We start from the raw sequence: 21,687 nt of genomic DNA, 5'->3' as shown, positions 1-21,687 counted from the left end.
AAAAGAATGAACAGCTTGTAGTGCTGGGAGGGGGTCATTTATAGACAGAGACCGTAATGGGACATGTGTGGAGGTGTGGTCCTGTTCCTGATATTCAGATACATTTTCTCCAAAAAGTAGCTGACATATGCCACCTAGTGGTGAAAGAAGTTTGCACAGCCTTCACATAAGCAGTTCTTTTAATGTTAATACCCTTGATTGATTTAACAAGGAAAATGATTGTGTTAAAAAAAAAGCAGGATAAAGAATATAAATAGTACAGAGTTCACAACAAAGTTAAAGCCACAGGCACACAGCATTCAACTATAAAAGTGCAAAAATTTAAACCAATAATATTTAAAAAACTAATTATAAATCCAAGTTTTGCATGACAGTACTGTGATTACACTAAAGTGAAAACTGCTACACTGTTACATACATCTGATGGTTCCATCCAATGTATGGAACTAGAATAAACACTGTGTTTCCCTTTATCTGTAAAATCATATCCAGTAACTGCCTTTGTTATAAATGTTTAATTGCAACAAATATAAACGTATCATAAAAATAACTGGACTTGACAATGTGACTGTTTATGTTTAAATGGGGCAAAAACAGACAAGAATGACTAAAGTTTTATTTTAATTTGCAGATTTATTTACATTACATTGATGTTAGTCATTTGCATTTGAGGTTTCCCACAGTTTCAGAAAATCAGTGTAGATTATGTTGCTAACACTAAGCAATAAAAATGAAAGAAAGGGTAATAGCAAATGAGTAAGAAGTGAAGCTATATATGTATAAATAGCAGCTCTTTGTCATGGTTAAACAAAAATCTCAACGTTTTCAGTGAGAGAGTGAGAAGCCTGGATTATGGTACATTAAGATTAGCTGTGTAACTGTTAATGTTAAAGACAAATTAAACAGGATGATCATACAGGTGAGAGCCAAAGATTGACCTCAAATGCACACACTGTTTATCTTCAATTGGCAATATGGAAATTTCCATTACAGAAGATTTCTTCAGTTGTGACGTTTAAGTCTGGTTCATCTTCACCTAAATCTTCATAGTCATTACCGGCATTCTGCAGTTCGGCCGTCTCCTTATTTGAGTATATCACAACTTCTTGACTTTCATAAATCTATTCAACCAATGAACAACACATGATGATGTTATGGATGTTGTTTGAAATTCATTATAGAGCAAAGATTACAAGGGCCTAATACTATGAGATAGTGCAGGGTATATGTACACATAAAACAGTTCTAAAAATAGAGAACGTAAAAATTAAAAACAGTAAAATGTAAGAGAAAAGTGCAAATTGTATTAATAAATAATATGTACAGTTAGTTGTGTTGCCCAGTTTGCTATAATAAGGCTTGTTATAGATACAGCACACTATTAAGTCTTTGAACTTTAATTTTCTTACGTGATTTTCTGCCACACGCATCACTTCCTCTAAAGCGTCTTCGTTCTGTGCATTTATGTTCATGACAGTTTCATTGTCTGAAAACACAAAGCGTAAAACATGGTTATGCTCTTTATGTATGCACATTTGAGTACATCTGTGCATGTCTATGAATCCAAAATATACCTTTTGCTTTCTGATGTTTGCACTTATAAACTAAAACCGCAAAGACGCACATCAGTAGCAGCAGGAGGGGAGGAACAGTGTAACCCACATAGTGTCCTGCATCTGAAAAGCAGGAAACAAAACAGAAACATTAGACTTTCAAGTACATACATGCAGAACTGTCGGCATAGATAATCTTTTTATCAATATTTTAACTTTCATACATATATATATACATATACATATATACAGCAATCCTACCAGTGGCTGGACAAAGCCGGACTGAAAGACAGCACAGAGGCACTAATCATGGCAGCACAGGAACAAGCTCTGAGCACAAGATCCATAGAGGCTGGGGTCTATCACACCAGGCAACGCCCCAGGTGCAGGCTGTGTAAAGATGCCCCTGAGACAATCCAGCACATAACAGCAGGGTGCAAGCGGTCAGGGCATACATGGAACGCCATAACCAAGTGGCCGGCATAGTATACAGAAACATCTGTGCCGAATAAGGCCTGGAAGTCCCGAGGTCAAAATGGGAGACGCCCCCTAGGGTGGTGGAGAGTGACTGAGCTAAGATCCTGTTGGACTTCCAGAGAAGACGGACAAAATGGTGGTGGCTAACCAACCGGACATAGTGGTGGGAGACAAACAGAAGAAGACAGCCGTACTGATAGATGTAGCGGTTCCAAAAGACAGCAACATCAGAAAAAGGAACACGAGAAGCTCGAGAAGTACCAGGGCTCAGAGAAGAGCTCGAGAAAATGTGGAGGGTGAAGGTAACAGTGGTCCCCGTGGTAATCGGAGCACTAGGTGCGGTGACTCCCAAACTAGGTGAGTGGCTCCAGCAGATCCCAGGAACAACATCCGAGATCTCTCTCCAGAAGAGCGCAGTCCTAGGAACAGCTAAGATACTGTGCAGGACCCTCAAGCTCGCAGGCCTCTGGTAGAGGACCCGAGCTTGAAGGATAGACTGCCCGCAGGGGCGAGTGGGGAATTTTTTTACGCAAATGGTAATATTTCATCAGAAAAATGAATAATAATAGAATTAGAATAATAAGAATTAGAATTAGAATAATAATAATTAGTTCATCGTATGATTATTTCCTTTAACATCTATTTGCTCTGCAAGGCTGGAAGAGGCTGTGTCTATACTGAAGCCACCAAAAAATGTAAATGAGTTTTTCAGCAGTCCTATTTTTACTGTGTACTCAGTCATCACACTGCAAATGACACGATAGGCTGAGAAAAGGGTGTAACTTAAAGCTCTAACCATTTTATTTTCATGTACACAACACATCTCACCAACTGAAAGCTGAATCTTGGTGTAGTTTCCAACTCTCCACTGTGAGTCTGACCCACACCAGTATGTTCCAGCATCAGCTGCTTCCAGTTCTGTGACCCTCACTGTGAAAGAGCTGGAAGCAGCATCATCTTGCAGTGTGAACCTGCTTCGACTCCTCAAGATGTCTGTGCAGTTGTTGCGGTGGTCTCCCTTACAGAGGAACTTCCTGTTATCCAAGTGTTGTGGAGGATAAGGACACTGCAAAGTTAGTGGATGTCCTGCAGTACCATTTATTTTAGTTGATTTGACACAGCACCACTCTGTCAGATTGAAAGAGAAACATTATTTCAGAATAATCAAATATTTAAGTTTCTTAGAGACTATCTGACAGCAAATAATGTCTTCTTGGCGCTGGTGTAAAGAGCTATTACTATGATTTTTTACCTTCAACTTCCAGCTCAACAGCAGAGAAAACATCCAGCTCAGAGCTTCTGTGGACACCACAGAGGTATGACCCTGAATCATTACGAGTCAAACTGCTAATGTTCACTGTGAATGTTCCTAACACTTTGTCATCATCAAGTCTGAATCGTGCATTTTGTTTGGTGTCAGAGGTGATTAGTGCCTGCTGCAGACATGTGGAGGGCTGATTTCCTCTGCAGATGTACTTCAGGCTGTTCTGGTACTGAGACTCATACCAACAACTGACAGACTCAGAGTGTCCCTCATAACTTTGAACTTTGGTCACAGTGTCACAGCAGCTGTCTGTTGAAAATGCAGATGGCATCAGAAAATGTGTTACAGCCACAGAACAAATATGATGATTTATATTTAGCTTGCTGAATGAGATGTTAAGAAAAAAACAAATACAGTTGAACCAATTATAAAGTGTATGTTTGTGTGTGTGTGACTGTGGGTTTTGACGTTTGGAGAAGACTTTATTTACCTTGTACTGATTTCAGCTTGACTTCAGTGTAGATGTCTTTTCCAGTTCTCATCACTCCACACCAGTATTTTCCAGCATCCGTATATTGAAGATCAAAGATACTTGTTGTGAAGATTCGTGCACTGGTGTCATCATAAATTGAGTATTTGGTTTTGCTCGCTTGTGATGTTGTAATGAGAACATCACTGTTGCCACAGTCGTTCTTACATAGGTACTTCTCATGAGATACATAATTCTGATCATAGGAGCAGGAGACATTAGCATCTCTCCCCACATATCCAGTTACATGGATCATCCCCACTGCACTGATCACACATCTCAGAGCAACTGCAAAGAAAGTATTACACATATTTTATTGTTTAATTTGTTATGTTAGCATTCACAGTAGCAATGTTAGTGCTGTATACACGATGGACAAGGTGTGGTATTCTGCCCCTTACTGCAAAAACAGATTTTTATATTTAATCTAAATCTTCCTTTAATTTGTTTATGTATTTACTCATCTAAACAACTTACCACAGATGGTCAACAGCAGGTTTTGAAAGCTCCACATCTCTGCTTTGCTTTGTAAAAACAGAAACCTAAACGGAAATGTACTAAAAATATGACCACAGCAGTTTGAGTTCCTGGATGTCATGGCAGTGCTGAAGCCTTTACCTTCTGCATTTAGACAACATTTTTAAACTCTTAGATTTAGATAATTTATACTGCACATACAGGACATATGCAACCTTTTGCTTCTTTTTGTTTTATTGTCAAATGATTAACAAATGTTAAAATGATTTCATAGTGCACAAACATACTAGTTCTCACAGCACTTAAGTAAACACAAGACACACACACACATACATACATTATGTATGGATGAGGACACTCCAAAGTTGGTGGATGTGCTGCAGTGCCATTTTTTCCTTTTGGTTTGAGAGTGTTGTAGGGCAGCAGGCTGGAAATATGTTCTTATGTTAACTTCTCCTTGCCTTTAAAACTCAGGTGGAGTTTGTGGGCTGGCTTCTCTCTGCTGCTCCGCCCCTGGGTGGAGTCTCTCAACTGAAACAATCCTTCCTACACTTGCCTAGCTGTGGTGTATATCAAGCTGGAGGTTGCAACAGTTTTCTCCTAGATTGTTCTTGGTATATGGTGACTATTAGGCCATCTCTGTTACCTGTTGCTTGCAAGTACCTGTTTGTTCTAAGCCAGTCTTGTCTTACTTCTCCTAGTTACCTGCTCCACACCATCACAGAACTCTTGCATATCTGGAAACCTGTTACCTGTGGAAACCTTCAGCTCTACTTACCAGCTCTAACACCAGCTTTCTGTAATCTTTCAGAGTAAGGACTTACCTGCCCACTAACTACCTCCAAGGCTCCTCTCACTCCTCACCTACTACCAGTTGCCTTCAAACCATAAACAAGAACCTTGGAGTCGGGATATGTCCTTTAATGCACATATTAAAGAAATACGTAGGACTGCTTTCTTCAATTTTAAATTATAAAATTAATAATAATAAAATTGATAATAATTAATTATTAATTAATAATAATTAATAATGCAATTAGAAATATCCTGTCTTAGAGTGATGTTGAAAAACTAGTTCATGCATTTATTACTTCCAGGCTGGACTAATGTAATTCATTATTATCAGGATGTAATAAAAACTCCCTGAAAAGCCTTCAGTTAATCCAAAATGCTGCAGCAAGGGTACTGACAGGGACTAGAAAGAGAGCATATTTGTCCTGTATTGGCTTCCCTTCATTGGCTTCCTGTTAAATCCAGAATGAATTCAAAATCCTGCTCCTCACATACAAGGTCTTAAATATTCAGGCCCCATCTTATCTTAATGACCTTATAGTACCATATCATCTCATTAGAGCACTTCGCTCTCGCACTGCAGGCTTACTTGTTGTTCCTAGAGTATTTAAAAGTAGAATTGGAGGGAGAGCCTTCAGTTTTCAAGCCCCTCTTCTGTGGAACCAGCTTCCAGTTTGGATTCGGGAGACAGACACTATCTCTACTTTTAAGATTAGGCTTAAAACTTTCCTTTTTGCTAAAGCATATAGTTAGGGCTGGACCAGGTGACCTTGAAACCTTAGTTATGCTGCAATAGGTGTAGACTGCCGGGGGATTCCCATGATGCATTGAGTTTTTCCTTTTCAGTCACCTTTCTCACTCTCTATGTGTTAACAGACCTCTCTGCATTGAATCACACTTGTTATTAATCTCCGTCTCTCTTCCACAGCATGTCTTTATCCTGTCTTCCTTCTCTCACCCCAACCGGTCGCAGCAGATGGCCGCCCCTCCCTGAGCCTGGTTCTGCCGGAGGTTTCGTCCTGTTAAAAGGGAGTTTTTCCTTCCCACTGTCGCCAAAGTGCTTGCTCATAGGGGGTCATATGATTGTTGGGGTTTTTTCTCTGTATGTATTACTGTAGGGTCTACCTTCCAATATAAAGTGCCTTGAGGCCACCGTTGTTGTGATTTGGCGCTATATAAATAAAATTGACTTGAATTGAATTGAAAAACAAGTCATTCCTTAAACAGAAACACTTTAAACTTGCTAGACATTATTTGAATCTGCTATTTAGGTCTGCTTTTTGCCACAAAATGACAATACAACAGTTTGCTTAGACTCTTAGACTTTAACTTCTGCGATGCCAGCCAGCTCTGTCTCCTGACATGTAAGATTATACTGTTGTTGTCTTATAAACAACACAAAGGATGTGGAAAAGTGAAAACTCAGTGCTCTAAATATTGAATGAAAACAACCCAGTTCAATCTGTTAATAACACAAAGAAATATGTTTAAACACCCATAAAACAAAAAAATCAAAAAAACACCCTTCAACTCAACAAATTTAGTTCATATGAAGTGCTTCAGTTCAGGCTTAAACATCTGAGCTAACTTATGGCACCCAAGCCATTCTGGGTCATCCGGTCCCGGTCTTTGCCTGGAATGAACTCCTGATCCAGCAGTTTTGGATCAGGAGTGGAGTGTTCCAGTCTGCCTGCATATTTGTTGACAGAGGAGGATATAATATACCTGAGTTAGGCTGAGATGCGCTGCGTCTCCTTCCTTGCTGGCTTTTTTGTACACAGAGTCCTGACAGATGAGGGAAGGAGTAAATGGCCTGAAACCCTATTGAAGCGCCAAAACCATGAAATCAAACTGGCTAGTTGTAGGCAGGGTGTGGAAGTAAGTGCAATGTGTGTGTGTGTGTGTGTGTGTGTGTGTGTGTGTATGGGTGCAGCAGGTCAGACTAGTACAGAGGGCCTGAGGCATTGAGGGATATATTATAAGACACAATAAAATCTATGTGTAAAACACACAGATACATATTTAATCTACATCAATACTTAATCTTTTATTTACTTACTCTTTAAGCAACTTATTGCAGAAAGTGAAAAGCAAGTATTGAAGGTTCAACACCTTGACTTTGTTTTATGGAGGAGGAAACTTGAAAAAGCACATGCTTGGTTTTGTATTTTGTTGTACTCACATTTGGGGTCTTTTTGTGTCATGCAAATGTTAAAGCCAAATGCAAAGAGAGACTGTCAGAACAGCGGGGATGGAGCATTCTTGGGTGGCCCTTCTCATAAAAGAATTTTAAAATTTATAAAATAGTTGATATATGCCATCTAGTGGTGAAAGAAGTATTGATAGGCTCTGCACTGCCAAAACATTACATGAAATGCTTTGTTTAACCACCCTGTGTCCGAGGAACCAGCATTGACTCAGCCTCAGAAAATGGGGGAGGGAAGTTATGATTCAGACACAAGAAAAAGATACTCAGCAGCTAAAGAAAAAACATGGAGTTGTGCAACTGCAAGGACTGAGAGCCTTTCTCTCAGAGTGTGGAGCTTTTGTATTGTATTGACTTGGCCCAGCCACTGTAACTGCAGAGGGGAAAATCATTCATCTGATTTTTGTGGAGTGTTTTGAAGAGAAGAATGCAGAGTTTGCGTTTTTTTTCTCTCTCTCATAAATTCAATTGTATAAATATTACATATCTAAAAAAAAAAAAATTAAAAAAAGAAGTGATTTCATGACCCAGTCTATCAAAATGACAATCACAAAGACAGACCACAGTAGGTTTGCTCTTAGAAACTGTTCTTGTAGCCTTTAAACAGCATGTTGAACCATCCAGAATTAATGTGAAGACATTGTGATATAATTTTATTTAAATGTTAATATCTGGATACCCTGAAATTCTTACCACTACTGTCATTTACATTTTTACAGACTCAATATGAATGAGTGATGCTTATTTTGAATACTGCAGCATAATTACTGTATTCAGTGTTACACTGAAACAGTGCCAGCAGAGGGCTCAGTGTGACATACTAAGCAGCAAAACTGAGAGTTTTGCTTTTTCTTTTTTTAAATTTCACTTTCAGTTTACTAAAAGTCAGAAATGGTTGGACGGCTTAAATGCCTGACCAGACACCAGTTGCAGAAAATACCAGTTTCAGAAAACAAGTTTAGTGAAAACTCTTAACTCTTAAACTGCTCAATGGAAGGTTTTCTTCAACAAACTTTGAGTTTCTCTGTGACTTCCCTCCTGCTGCACCTGAAGCACCTTTTTCAGCAGTGTTAAAGCACCTAGGAGATGTATTCATGTATAACAGTTCAGGTCTTTACAGACATTGTAATTCCATTTAAATTATGCTCATAAATCGTTCACCAAAACACAAAGAAATGTGCATTTATTTAAAATAAATAGACAAAAAGGACCATCACATTGTGACAGGGTTTCATGTTAAAGTATGTTTATACTTTCAATTATATGATTATAGTCTTGTATAATAAGGCAAAAGACTTGATGTGTCATGGCTGTGTCCAGGCAGGCAGGAGTGGTGGACCCAAGAGCTGGACTCGCTGAGGGAAAAATGAACTTGAACAACTCAGCTTTATTGCTGGACAGAGAACAAAACAGAAAACTAGCAAAACTGGTAACGTGACTAAACTAAACTGGCAGACGGAAAACACAGTGGGGAATGAGGGTGAGCAGACATTAACGATGCGACACTGACACAGAGAAACAGGCTGGGTCAAATCAGGCTGATGAGACAAGGAGGAGCAAAATCAGACACACTACACTCAGGACAGGGACTATCAAAGTAAAACAGGAAACACTGGACTGGACTCAGGAAATACTAAAAGGCTAGGGAGCTAGACACAGTGAGAAAAACACACTACAGTGACAAACCATGAGGAAATCCAAACGAAAAAAGGTACAAAACTCAGAAACACTGGGTCACCGACCCCAGGACCGTGACATGATGTCCATCAGTGAAAGAAATATTTTTACATTTATGAATTTAATCTATAAATATTCACAGGGTGTTTTTCATGATAGTAATGAAGTATTGATCACAAGACAGTGACAGTGTTGAACAACAGAGGTACATTTTTTGAGCACCTCATGTTAAGGATGAATCAAACAGGATCTGCATACAATTGAGACCCACAGTACATACTTATCTTCTGTTAGCTTTATGGTAATTTTCATTGCAGTAGAATTCTTCAGTTGTAAAGTTTTCATAATCTGGTTCATCTCCGCCTGGGTCATCCAAGTGGTTCAAGGCGCTTTGCTGTTTGAAAGTCACCACAAATTCTTGATTTCCATAAATCTAAAGAATCAACAAAGATAATTAGAGACTAGAGAACCACACATGCTGCAGAGACCCTGGTTGCTGTATATGAGTATACATAGGCTCAAATAATATATGTAGTGACTACTTTTATTACAAGAAATATAATAAAAATGTTTTAAATGCAGATGTTTTATCTAAGATAGATATTGACTGAACCACAGAAGCTGATTTAAAGTAGCTACAAGTTCTAAAACTGGATGACTCCCACACATCATTGCACTATAAAATCCATTAATTTGCAGTTAATGTCACATTATGCTAAAGAAGCATAAAACAGGCTGAGTGAGCTCTTCTCTTAAATTTTCACTTTTCTGTTCTAAATATCACAGTAGTCGACACCACTCTGTAATGTTTCTTTTGATCACTAAATCATTTGTAGTTTTAAAAACTCCTTCTGTCCACAGGCGTCCCTGAGATAACAAGTTTAAATCCAAACCAAAGCAGACTGATAACCAGTTAGCTGGTCAATGTCTCAGTTTAATATCAATAATCGTGTGTGTGTGTGTGTGTGTGTGTGTGTTTGTGTGTGTGTGTGTGTGTGTGTGTGTGTGTGTGCGTATTATACACATATAGGCTTTGGACTTACTCCACCTTCGTCTGCATCTATCACATCCTCTGCTTTGGGTGTATTTCTGCTCATGACAGCTTCAGTTGCTGAAAATACAGTTTAAGAAATTTTTAAGCTCTTTTTGCATGCACATTTGAGTGTAGAGTCTGAATATGTGTGTAAATATAAACTATAGCATACCTCTCACGTTGTAACATTTGTACTTATAAATAAAAACTAGGACACATATTAGTAAAACCACAGGGACAACAGCGTAAGCTGCGTAGTGCACCGCTTCTGAAAAACAGAAACCAATTAAGAAGAGAATAGAAAGTTCCATTTCAGTTATTGGCATTTCAGCATAACTGTTGATCACAGGTGCACACTTACACAGCTGTTTTGACACTTACGAGCATATTGACTTTACTTGTGTTTAATCCCAGGGGAATTACCCACATTGTAACCATGAAACTGTACACATCACCTAAAGATAACCACATTAACAGACCAATATGCACTTGTCAGCCTCTTTGTAAGGGACACTTGTTCAACTGCTCATGAAGACATAAATCTAATAAGCCAATCACATGTCAGAAACTCAGTGCTCAGTTGAACATTTTATGACTGTTGGAGCCTGAGGGGTCAGTCAGAAAACACTACCTCCAGGGTTTATAGAGAATGGTCTGAAAAAGAGATAATCACAGAAATGTTTAAGTTGGGACGGATTCATTCACATATTTGATCAAACTAGTCACTTATCTCTGCTCCAAACCCATCCAAAACATGTGAAAAAAATTACAAATGTTATATATACACTACGGCTCACTTTTAGAAGTTTTAGAACACCCCAATTTTTCCATTTTTTTTATAAAAAATCTATGCAGTTTAATGTCTGACTGCACTCTGAAATGAAAGCATTGTACAAATAAGTAACTGAAGTGAAAAAAGAAATCATGGAATCAATTAATAGACCAAAATGTATTCTAAAATTTTGACCCAGCAAAGTAGCACCTTTGGCAGCTATAACAGCTGAACACACCTGTGGCGTTGTTTCTAGAACAGAAATTAAATATTCTTCAGAAAGGTTTTCTCATATCTGTTGCAGAAGTTCCCATAAATGTGTGGCACTTGTAGGTGTCTTTGCTTTCACTCTTCCGTCCAGTTCATCCCAAATCAGCTTAATGGGGTTTAAGTCTGGAGACTGTGCTGGCCACTTCATGTTTTCAAGCTTACCATCTTGTTCTATTTTCCTGAGGTAATTCTGCCAAAGCGTGGACTTATGTTTTGGGTCATTATCTTGTTGTAGGATCAACCACTGACCAACTTCCTACCAGAGGGTATCGCATGGTGCTGCCGAATGCTGTGGTAGCAGTTTTGGTTCAGGGTGCCTCTCACACTGTGGAACCATCCTTTCGTCTACTCGATGGGATACAAAAATCCTGCGTGATGAACCGAAGATTTCTAATTTAGATTCCTCAGTCCATAATACCTTCTTCCAATATTCAGTAGTCCAATGGTGGTGTTTCATGGCCCAGACAAGCCTCTTTGTCTTATTCTTAGCAATGGCTTTCTTGCTGCAACTCATCTTGTCAAAACTGTAGCTCGAAGTCTTCCTTTCACAGATGAAACTGAGACTTGCTTACTACAACCACTATTAAGCTGTACTTGAAGCTGTTGTACAATTACCACTGGATCACTTTGGATTTTACCTCCTTTCACTGGTCTGCTTGCTCCTTCAGCCCCTGGTACTTCACAGTTATCTTGTCCTCCTTCTTCCTGATGTTGCGCTCTGGTGGGATTCTGATTTATCTTAGTTGTGGTCTTCTGCTCCTTGTTCAGAGTCTCTTGTGTTGTCCTTTAAGCCAGACTTTTTGGTAGGATGTCTTGATGTCAGCCACTTCCTCTATCTGTTGATGGTGCATCCCATGCGGTTTGGTCATCCATGACAGTTCCTCCTTCTGTGGCTCATCATCATCTGTATTCAGCTTCCTGAGACATTCTTGGAGCAGCTCATCTCAGGATTTCCCGGATGCTCTGTGTTTCATTGTGGATTGTGGCTCCGACACTCACTCTTTCTGTTACTCATAAAGCCTCATATAGCCTATGTAAATTTCAAAGTATTTCACTGGCATAAAGAGAAAAAAAATCAAATTTAATACATAACATAGAAAGCATAAAAAGGTAGTACATATCTTTTTTGTCTTCTATTGTATAAATGATAACCCCCTATATAAACACCTGGGGTTAGCTTTTAGCACTAAATACACTATTAAAAACTGTGTTAGGGGCTGTGGTGGATAAAGCAAGATATGCTTATTTATGCTTATATAAAGATAGAGATATAGATGGGTGGGTGGATAGATAGATATAAAAGCTGTTAAAGAACTTGCAGGTCAATAGTACTTTCATCATCAGTTTTATATGAAAGAAAGTCAAAAACTACTTTATAATCGGTGACAAAAATATAATCACTGAGAGTCTAGAAGAGGCCCTGTCAACACGTATGCAATATTGTGGAAAGTGATATGTCTACTTCAGTAAGCAGTATTCTCAGCAGTTCCAGTTTTGGCAGATCTCTTGCATTTAGTGTGAAACCAGTTGGCTACTGCACTATTTCATCACATCAGACAACTGAATTAAAAGCTGCAGTCCATGGTTAACAAGTGGGGTGCAAACAAAAATATTAATTTTGCTGTCTTATACACGGCTGTTCAACTTCACTACTGACAGCTGAATCTTGGTGTAATTTCCACCAACTAATTAAGAATCACATTCAACTTTAACAGTGTTTTATTTTGGCTGAATTAATGACATATAACTATGACCTCTCACCTTTGACTTCCAGCTCAACAGCAGAGAAAACATCCAGGTCAGAGTTTCTTTGGACACCACAGAGGTATGACCCTGAATCAGTTTTGACCAAATTGTTAATGGTCACTGTGAATTTTCCTGACACTTTGTCATCATCAAGTCTGAATCGCCCATGTTTTCTGCTATGAGAGGTGATTAGTGCCTGCTGACGACATGTGGAGGGCTGATTTCCTCTGCAGATGTACTTCAAATTGTTCTGGTACTGAATCTCGTATGGACAACTGATAGACTCAGAGTATCCCTCATACTTTTCAAGCTTGGTCATATTGTCACAGCAGCTGTCTGTCAAAAATATAAACGGAATCAGAAAATGTGGTGCAGCCACAGAATAGAGAGATGATGTTTCATATTTAGCTTGCTGCAACAAGATTGCCTGAGACCCAGAGTTTGTGTCATTTTAATCAGTGTCACAGCAGCTGTCTGTCAAAAAGATAAAGGAAATAATCCTTTACACATTATATTTTAATTTTATGTCCCCTTGTAATCACTGGAAACACAAACTTGATTATCTTTAACATCATCTTAATTATTTTACTTTATTATACAATAAATTTTGATAAGAATTTATTTACCTGGCATTAATTTCAGCTCAACTTCAGTGTAGATATCTTTTCCAATTCTGCTCACCCCACACCAGTATTTGCCAGCATCCACAGAATGAAGATCAGAGATGGTCGTTGTGAAGATTCGTGCTGTTCTGTCATCATGGATAGCATATTTGTTTTTCCTTGATTCCGATGTTTTAATAAGAACATCACTGTTTCCACAATCGTTCTTACACAGATACTTCTCATAAGACTCGTAACCCTTGCCATAGGAGCAGGAAACGTTAACCTCATTCCCCACATATCCAGTCACATGGATCACCCCTACTGCACTGGTCACATATCTCAGAGCAACTGTAAAGACAGTATAAAAATGTAATAATTGTTTGTTTTGTCATGTCAAAAATCATGTATAATAACATTCCCAATAACAGATTTGTTATTCTTCTGTAGCTATTTAAACTACTTACTACAAAGGGTGAACAGCAGGTTTTGAAGGATCCACATCTTTGCTTTGGTTAATCAAAACAGAAACTTGACAGGAATGACTCACACACAACGGGGAAGCCAGGGTGGAGCTAGACTATCACTACAGAGGTGACTGGACATCTTCTAAAAGCATTTTAGGATTTGTAACTGACGTATGCCTCCTGGTGTTGAAAGAAATATTCACAGACTTCACACAAAGAACACTGTTAAAGTTAGATTTTACACTGAAATTGTTAACTGTAAGTATTTAAGTGTATTTGGGAAACTGTGCTTAAAGAACTGAAACTAAAATCACTCGACAAACCAGCCCTTTGAGTTTTATGTCTTATTATTAATGATGCATTCACATAAAAGAAGCACAGCAAACATGCATTTTATTCTCTGTTAATTATTTTAATAAGCAACAGTCTTAACCCTTGTATGGTGTTCGTATTTTTGTTACTCAGCCAGTGTTCATGGGTCTGGTGGACCCGAGTTTTGGCTTTCCAATTAACACTATCAAACAATTTTATGTTAAATTACTCAACAGATGTTTACTTTATCCCAATTACGAGCCATGTGAACAGCAAACATGGTTAATTTTTTCCTTTTACCTTTGTTCAATCACATTTATGAATTAATGTGCTTCTCGTTTTTTGTCAATAAAATGTTATAAAAAAAATAAAATCAGTTCTAATCAAGTGTACATATCCTTATACCATATTTTGCAGGTTTTGATGGTATATACTGCCTAAAGGGGCAACAGCCTCTAAATGGCATGGGTCTCACAGACCCGAACACCATACAAGGGTTAAAAAACTAACTAAACTAACACCACCACAACGCTGCTTTGTCCAACCAGTAGCCAAACCAGAAAACTAAAACTGCTGAATTTGCCCATTTAACCTCCTGGGACCTGGCGTCCACATATGCGGACATCACGTTTTGGGTGTCTAGACCAAAATACAAATTTACCTCTACAAGGGCCTGATATCCACTTATGAGGAGATTATACTACCACTCTTCTATCAAAATTTAAAACAAATGACCTCATATGTGGATTTCATTTTTCTCAGAAACAAAAATCCCCCCAAAAATCAGGTACTTCTTTGTTTTTACTTTCATCAGGTCCCAATCAGCCCAAACAGCAAAGAGAAATTAAAATGCATGCCATGAAAGAGTTCAGGTCTTAGGAGGTTAAAAAGCTGGGTCCTTGAAAATTTGGTCTAATCAATTATTAGAATAATTATCAAAACTTTTTTTAGTTAAATTTGTTCAGTAAACCAAGAATTTCTACAGTCACAGTTCTAAAAACTCCCCATATATTTGGTAAAGCAGCTAACTAGTTCTGTCAGATAATACTAATATAGCAACAATCATCCTTCTTGGTTTAAGCTTGGTAGCACAGCTGATAACATGTATGCCAACATGTTCTTAATTGTTCCTTGTTCCCTTGTCATATTGTGCTTTGGAATTATATTTAACTTCTGTTTTGATGCAATGAGCACAAATCACAACAGATTTGTTCATAGAAAACTTTTAGCTGATTTTCTCTTTAAGCAACTTCATGACACATCCAGATCTAGCGTGAGAAGTGTGCTGTTATTTTTATATTTAAAAGTTTCCTTTGCAATATGCTTACCACTACAGTCACTTCTAATTTTCATGGAAAGATTCATCACAAAAGAGGAACAACAGTCATGTTTTTCTGTCGCCTTTATTTCTGTCTGTCTGGAAAGTCCAAAATGGTCCCCCAGGAAAAGGAAATGTAATCATTTCAAGTACCATCAAAATTGTTCCCTTTATGCCTATAACCAATGTTTTGGTGCCACATCATAAGTGAAAAGTAAAAGTGACTTATAATGTTACATATAGCATTTATTTTTTTTAAATTACAATAAAACCAAAGGTTAGAACTAAAGTTTTGCAACAAACATACCTGAATCCAATCTTTATACCCATTAACAAGTGATGCAATCTGCACTCTTGTAAAATACTGCAGTAAAATTACTGGTGGTGTAACCACAGCGTCACTCTGACACACTAACCAGTGACAATGAAAGTGAGACTTTTTGAAGGAAGTTTTTTTTTTTATCTCCTCAGAAGAAAATTAAAATTGAGGGTTTCATTCAAGTGGCACCAAACTCTCTAGAAGTTAGAAAAAAGTTTCCTACATAGAAAAATATGAAAAACAAGACAACAATAATATAAATACATCATTATAAATTTAAGCAATACAATACTGCGGTTATCTTACTCAGTACTGTGGTTGTACTACCAAAATTAAACCAAGCATTACCAAAAATATGCGTCGGTTAATAGAAGCACTCGGTGGGGGAAACCTGCCACATTTGTGCAGATATTAGATGGTTACGTGACACATGTTGATGAATAATGTTTACTTTTGTCTGTAAAATTGAATCCAGTTACTGCTTGTGTCAGAAATCTTCAATTGCAACCAATAGAATAAAAGTATCATAAAATGAAAAATGCAATGATTACATTTAGTTTTTGGCTGGTTTCTCACAGTTTCAGAAAAAACAGTCCACATCATGCTGTCAGCAGCAAGCAATGCCTTAACCTGAACAGGTTTAGTGTGCTAAGGCAGTGAAAACAGCAAAAGAAAAGAAAACAAAGGAACATTTATTAAGTGCAAGCCCTGGTGAATAAAACACTTTGAATCTGTTTTTGAATGTATGCACAGATGTAATTAATCTCATCTTCTATTGGCTTTATGACAATCTTCATTACAGTAGATTTCTTCAGATTGTGTGACGTTTTCATAGTCTGGTTCATCTTCACCTGCATCATCATAGTCGTTACAGGCACTCTTGGAGGTCTGCTTCTCTGAATACCTCACAACTTCATCGTTTCCATAAATCTATTCAGAGACCAATGGAAAACACATGATGGTGTTATGGAAACATTTTATAAAGCAAATATTTTTAAAAAAAATATTTTTTTCCGACAATAGCACCACTTTCAAACTAAGATTGTCTTATGATCTGATTTCACCACCAATGAGTTCAACCACATCTACCCAGACTCACAATATGAAGAGTTATAATAAGAGATACGTATAAAATACTTTATATTTGGACAACAATTTAAATTAAATAATACTTCAAATATTGCTGCAGATAAATTCCATAGTTTATCTAAGTTTTAGTGTGAAAAGAAGTTAAAAAGTCTAAAACTGTTCTCACAAGTTCTCAGCTCAACATCATAGAAAGTATAAAGCTGCAGCTCTCTCAAGTGTAGCCTGTGGACCAGTGTCTGTCATCAAAAACATTTCGTGCTACCCCCAAATACCTCAATGAGACAATCCACTACTATAAATTTCTTTAGTCAGTGGTTAATTTCACACTGTAGAACTGCAAAACCAGCCAAGGGATTACTTCTCTTTTTTCTCTTATGTTTTAAAATCTTAACTGATTATATCTTCCTTAAACCATGCTAGTTGTTGTGATGACTAATTCAAATCAGTGTCAATCCTATAAAATCCCCACAATTTCAAGATGAGCATCAAGTTTTGTGTCATCAAATCACTGTCACACCTGTTGCAATTATGGTGATTTTAAATGTGATTACTTAATCATTTGATCCTATATTAGTGTTGAACACTGATATTATTAGTGTGTGAATTCTTGAGTTAAATGTAAAAACGTTTTTTTGTGGTCACACAGACATTTAAGTTTAATTTTTTGATCAAATCCTAAATTAATGCTTATGTTCATCCTTAAGTTCAAACACCTGTTTTGTAGAATCTTTCTCCGGGGCTCTCAGTGATATCATGCTCAGAACAGTAAAGGTTATAAGGCATAGTTATCAATGCCTCCAAACCTCTTGTTCTCCAAGTGAAATTGCTTAAAAGAATCTGAATTGCAGTTTTGGTGACCTTTACTAAACGCCAACACTGTCACATGACAAGACTAAAGCCGTGCTATAGGCTCTATGATGCTGTGCATAGCAGTAGCAGTGCTTTCATCTGGTGTCAAACGTCACTTTGGCATTATTCTGCTCTATTAAATAATAAAAACTCATAAATGATGAAATGTTTATGATGTGGGATGGCTTGTATTTCCCCTACAGTTACAATTATGTTGTTACTTGCATTACAAAGGTTCTTCAGTTATATGTGCTCCAGGTTGATAGAATAAAACCCATCAAAACAAACATGCTTTGCTCTTCCTGCTCACTCATGCTACAATCAGCTGATTTCATTTCATATGCAGGAGGAGGATATGGTAGGGCTGTACAGCTTTGGAGAAGTGGAGATACGAACATTACTTTTATTTTTATTGCAAAAAAACAAACCAAAACGAGAGTGTGAACCAATGTCCAAAGAAAAACTTTGAAAGACCTTCGGAAAGCCTGGAGAACTTTAAAAAATGACATGAAAGTCTTTTGCAAAGTACTGTATTGAACACAGCTAAGAATAAAATCAGTTAGTTGTGGTATAGTGAGACTTGTTGTCTGTTGTTGTCTTACGCCATTTTCTGCTGCACCCATTACTTCCTCTAAACCTCCTGTCTTTGATGTATTTCTGTTCATGGCAGCTTCATTACCTGAAAACACACAGCATAAAACATGGTTATGCTCTTTTTGCATGTACATTTCAGTACATTTGTGCATGTCTATGAATCCAAAATATACCTTTTGCTTTCTGATGTTTGCACTTATAAACTATAAGCACAAGGACACATATAAGTACCAGCAGCACAGCGGGCACAGTGTAAACCACATATTGTCCTGCATCTGAAAAACAGAAACCAAAACAGAAACAGTAAACAAACATCCTCAAACATTATCCTTTGTGATAATGTTTCTTTTTATTGATATTTACTGTTGGCTACGGGCGCACACACTCTCTGTTTTGCCATGAAACTATAACTAGTTCCAAAAAGTATCCATAGCTTATGGAGAGGTAAAATATTTGATCTCACAACACTGATCAACAGCACTATAGACTAAAAGATGCATACTGTATATACTGTACCCTTAATAAGTATACCTGAAATTTGTGCTGGTGTTTTCACTGTTGAAGATCCATTGCCGGTGTGCTGCTGAAAGACTGTTGGAGAAACAAGGCTCTTAGCAACGTTTTTAAAAAAATAAAGGTTAACCCCCAGGAGGGAGTAGAACTCTAACAGTCAGTTAAGTCTTTCTGAAAGTATTCACTGAGCTGAAGTTAGACTTTAATTAATTTAAACAGTAAAACACTCTGTTATATACCTGTTATAGGTGCCTGTTTTTCTGTGGCTGAATTGAATGAATTGAATCATATATGTATGTATACATATAGATAGATAGATAGATAGATAGATAGATAGATAGATAGATAGATAGATAGATAGATAGATAGATTTCATTTTCGGTAATATTTCATAAGAAAATAGAATATTTAGTTATAATAATAATATGTTTATGTATAATAGTAATGTTTTAGCTTTTAGCTTGGAGAACTAAGTACACAATCAGAAACACTCCTCCGAGGCTGGAAGAGGCTGTGTCTATATTGAAGCCACCAAAAAGTGTAAGTAAGTAAGCAGTGGTAAATGAGGTTTTCAGTTGTCCTATTTTTACACCTGTGTAGTCATCACGCTACAAATGACACGATGACACGATAGGCTGAGAAAAGTGTGAAACTTACAGCTCTAACCATTTTATTTTCATGTACACAAGTATTCGTCTCACCAACTGAAAGATGAATCTTGGTGTAGTTTTCATGGCTCCACTGAGAGTCTGACCCACACCAGTATGTTCCAGCATCATCTGCTTGTATCTTTGTGATTGTCACTGAGAAAGAGCTGGAAGATGCATTATCTTCTATTACGAATCTACTTTGACTCGCCACCATGTCTGTGCATTTGTTGCGGTGGTCTCCCTTACAGAGAAACTTCCTGTTATCCCGATGTTGTGGAGGATAAGGACACTGCAAAGTTAGTGGATGTCCTACAGTACCATTTATTTGACTTGACTTGACACAGCACCACTCTGTCACATGGAAAGAGAAAATTGAGAAATCACAAACTATTCAGCTTTCCTAAAAAGTGTTTGCAGAAAACTGTACAGTAAGCTGTCTTTCAGTTGGTGTAAAGTGATAGTACTATGACCTCTCACCTTTGACTTTCAGCTCAACAGCAGAGAAAACATCCAGGTCAGAGTTTCTTTGGACACCACAGAGGTATGAGCCTGAATCACTTTTGACCAAGCTGTTAATGGTCACTGTGAATTTTCCTAACACTTTGTCATCATCAAGTCTGAATCGCCCATTTTGTTTTTTGTCAGAGGTGATTAGTGCCTGCTGCAGACATGTGGAGGGCCGGTTTCCTCTGCAGATGTACTTCAGGTTGTTCTGGTACTGAGATTCATACGTACAACTGACAGACTCAGAGTATCCCTCATAACTTTGAACTTTGGTCACAGTGTCACAGCATCTGTCTGTCAAAAATAGAAACAGTGTCAAATGACATGTTAGAGTCGCAGAAGAGCAGCATGACATTTTTATATTCAGGTTCTTGTGGGTTTTTTCTTGCTTCACACGCATTTGTGCTTTCAGATAGGCATTGATCTCACCGACCACATAATTACCACAATAATTTTCAGTGGAAATAAATGATCAAGGCTACTCTCTTTTTTTTTTCACCATCATGTGGTTAGGTGACTTACAAATATATATAATATATAAATAATATATAATATAAATATAATATAAAATTATATTATATTTATATATATATATATTTAATTAATAACATTTAAAATCATTTTAATGTTAATGTTAATGTTAATGTATCATTAATGTATTATGTTAATATGTCTTAACTAGTGTTAACATGTGTTAATGCATGTTAATGTATTATTTGTTGATTAAAAGGATTAGGTCCTGATACATTAGATTAGGCAAGATTAGACAGACAGACAGACAGACAGACTACATTTTGAGAAGAATTACTTTATTTACCTTGTACTAATTTAAGCTTGACTTCAGTGTAGATATCTTTTCCAGTTCTGGTCACCCCACACCAGTATTTCCCAGCGTCCACAGAATGAAGATCAGAGATGGTCGTTGTGAAGATTCGTGCTGTTTTGTCATCATGGATCCTGTATTTGTTTTTCACTGGATTTGATGTTGTAATAAGAACATCACTGTTACCACAGTTGTTCTTACACAGATACTTCTCATAAGACTCGTAACCCTCATCATAGGAGCAGGAAACGTTAACCTCACTCCCCACATATCCAGGCACATGGATCACCCCTACAGCACTGATCACACACCTCAGAGCAACTGTAAAATCATGAAAATATATATAAAAAAAATACATATAATTGTTTATTTTGTCAGAGCAAGATTCATGTATAACATTCCTGAGCCTAATGAAAGCTGTTTTTCTGACCTTAACTACAAAAGCAAAAAGATTTAATGCATTTAAATCTAAATCTTAAATTTGTACTTTTCATCTGTTTAATTTTGTAGCTATTTAGACAACTTACTGCAGATGGTGAACAGCAGGTTGTGAAGGATCCACATCATTGCTTTGTTTCATAGAAACAGAAACCTGACAGGAAACGTACTGAAAATGTGACACCCACAGTTTGAGCTACTACGTGTCATTGGCAGTACTGAAGCTTTCACTTCTGCATTGAGATCCAAATGTTTTTCAACTCGTGCTCATTTGCATTTTTTTAAACGTAGAAATTTTTCAACATTCTTTAATGTAATTCGAAGTGATAAGACTGGTACTAAAAAATGAGTTCTATCTGATGAATTGCAGGAACATTGTTCCTTTAAACTAAAACAGACAGCTGGCAAATTTA

At 37.3% G+C, this 21,687-nt stretch overlaps 2 protein-coding genes across 6 annotated transcripts; both read right to left on the bottom strand.

The window, feature by feature from the left end:
* Positions 1-241: 241 nt before the first annotated feature.
* LOC102078374 (CMRF35-like molecule 3) lies at positions 242-13,965 on the bottom strand. 4 transcript variants are annotated; one of them, XM_025908257.1, is made up of 8 exons: positions 4,638-5,231; positions 4,301-4,380; positions 3,785-4,111; positions 3,283-3,603; positions 2,859-3,158; positions 1,575-1,676; positions 1,410-1,486; positions 242-1,121 (listed from the first exon to the last, which is right to left on the bottom strand). In XM_025908257.1, the coding sequence occupies exons 2-8, from the start codon at positions 4,335-4,337 to the stop codon at positions 963-965; spliced, it is 1,323 nt and encodes a 440-aa protein (XP_025764042.1). In that variant the 5' UTR covers positions 4,338-4,380; positions 4,638-5,231; the 3' UTR covers positions 242-962. The 4 variants fall into 4 exon arrangements, with proteins under 4 accessions (XP_025764042.1, XP_025764041.1, XP_019203072.1 ...); XM_025908256.1 differs by having other exon boundaries at positions 4,301-4,365; XM_019347527.2 differs by lacking the exons at positions 3,283-3,603; positions 3,785-4,111; positions 4,301-4,380; positions 4,638-5,231 and adding exons at positions 12,812-13,132; positions 13,423-13,749; positions 13,866-13,954.
* Positions 13,966-15,564: 1,599 nt separating this feature from the next.
* LOC102080822 (polymeric immunoglobulin receptor) lies at positions 15,565-21,481 on the bottom strand. 2 transcript variants are annotated; one of them, XM_005454858.4, is made up of 8 exons: positions 21,364-21,481; positions 20,831-21,157; positions 19,987-20,307; positions 19,561-19,860; positions 18,878-18,937; positions 18,520-18,621; positions 18,355-18,431; positions 15,565-16,744 (listed from the first exon to the last, which is right to left on the bottom strand). In XM_005454858.4, the coding sequence occupies exons 1-8, from the start codon at positions 21,401-21,403 to the stop codon at positions 16,580-16,582; spliced, it is 1,392 nt and encodes a 463-aa protein (XP_005454915.2). In that variant the 5' UTR covers positions 21,404-21,481; the 3' UTR covers positions 15,565-16,579. The 2 variants fall into 2 exon arrangements, with proteins under 2 accessions (XP_005454915.2, XP_019203071.1); XM_019347526.2 differs by having other exon boundaries at positions 18,520-18,615.
* Between the last annotated feature and the right edge of the window lie 206 nt (positions 21,482-21,687).

This window comes from Oreochromis niloticus, linkage group LG6 (assembly GCF_001858045.2).
Source record: "Oreochromis niloticus isolate F11D_XX linkage group LG6, O_niloticus_UMD_NMBU, whole genome shotgun sequence".
Taxonomy (NCBI): Eukaryota; Metazoa; Chordata; class Actinopteri; order Cichliformes; family Cichlidae; genus Oreochromis; species Oreochromis niloticus.
The sequence above is the reverse complement of the archived record's forward strand: the minus strand, read 5'-3'. Positions and strand labels throughout refer to the sequence as shown.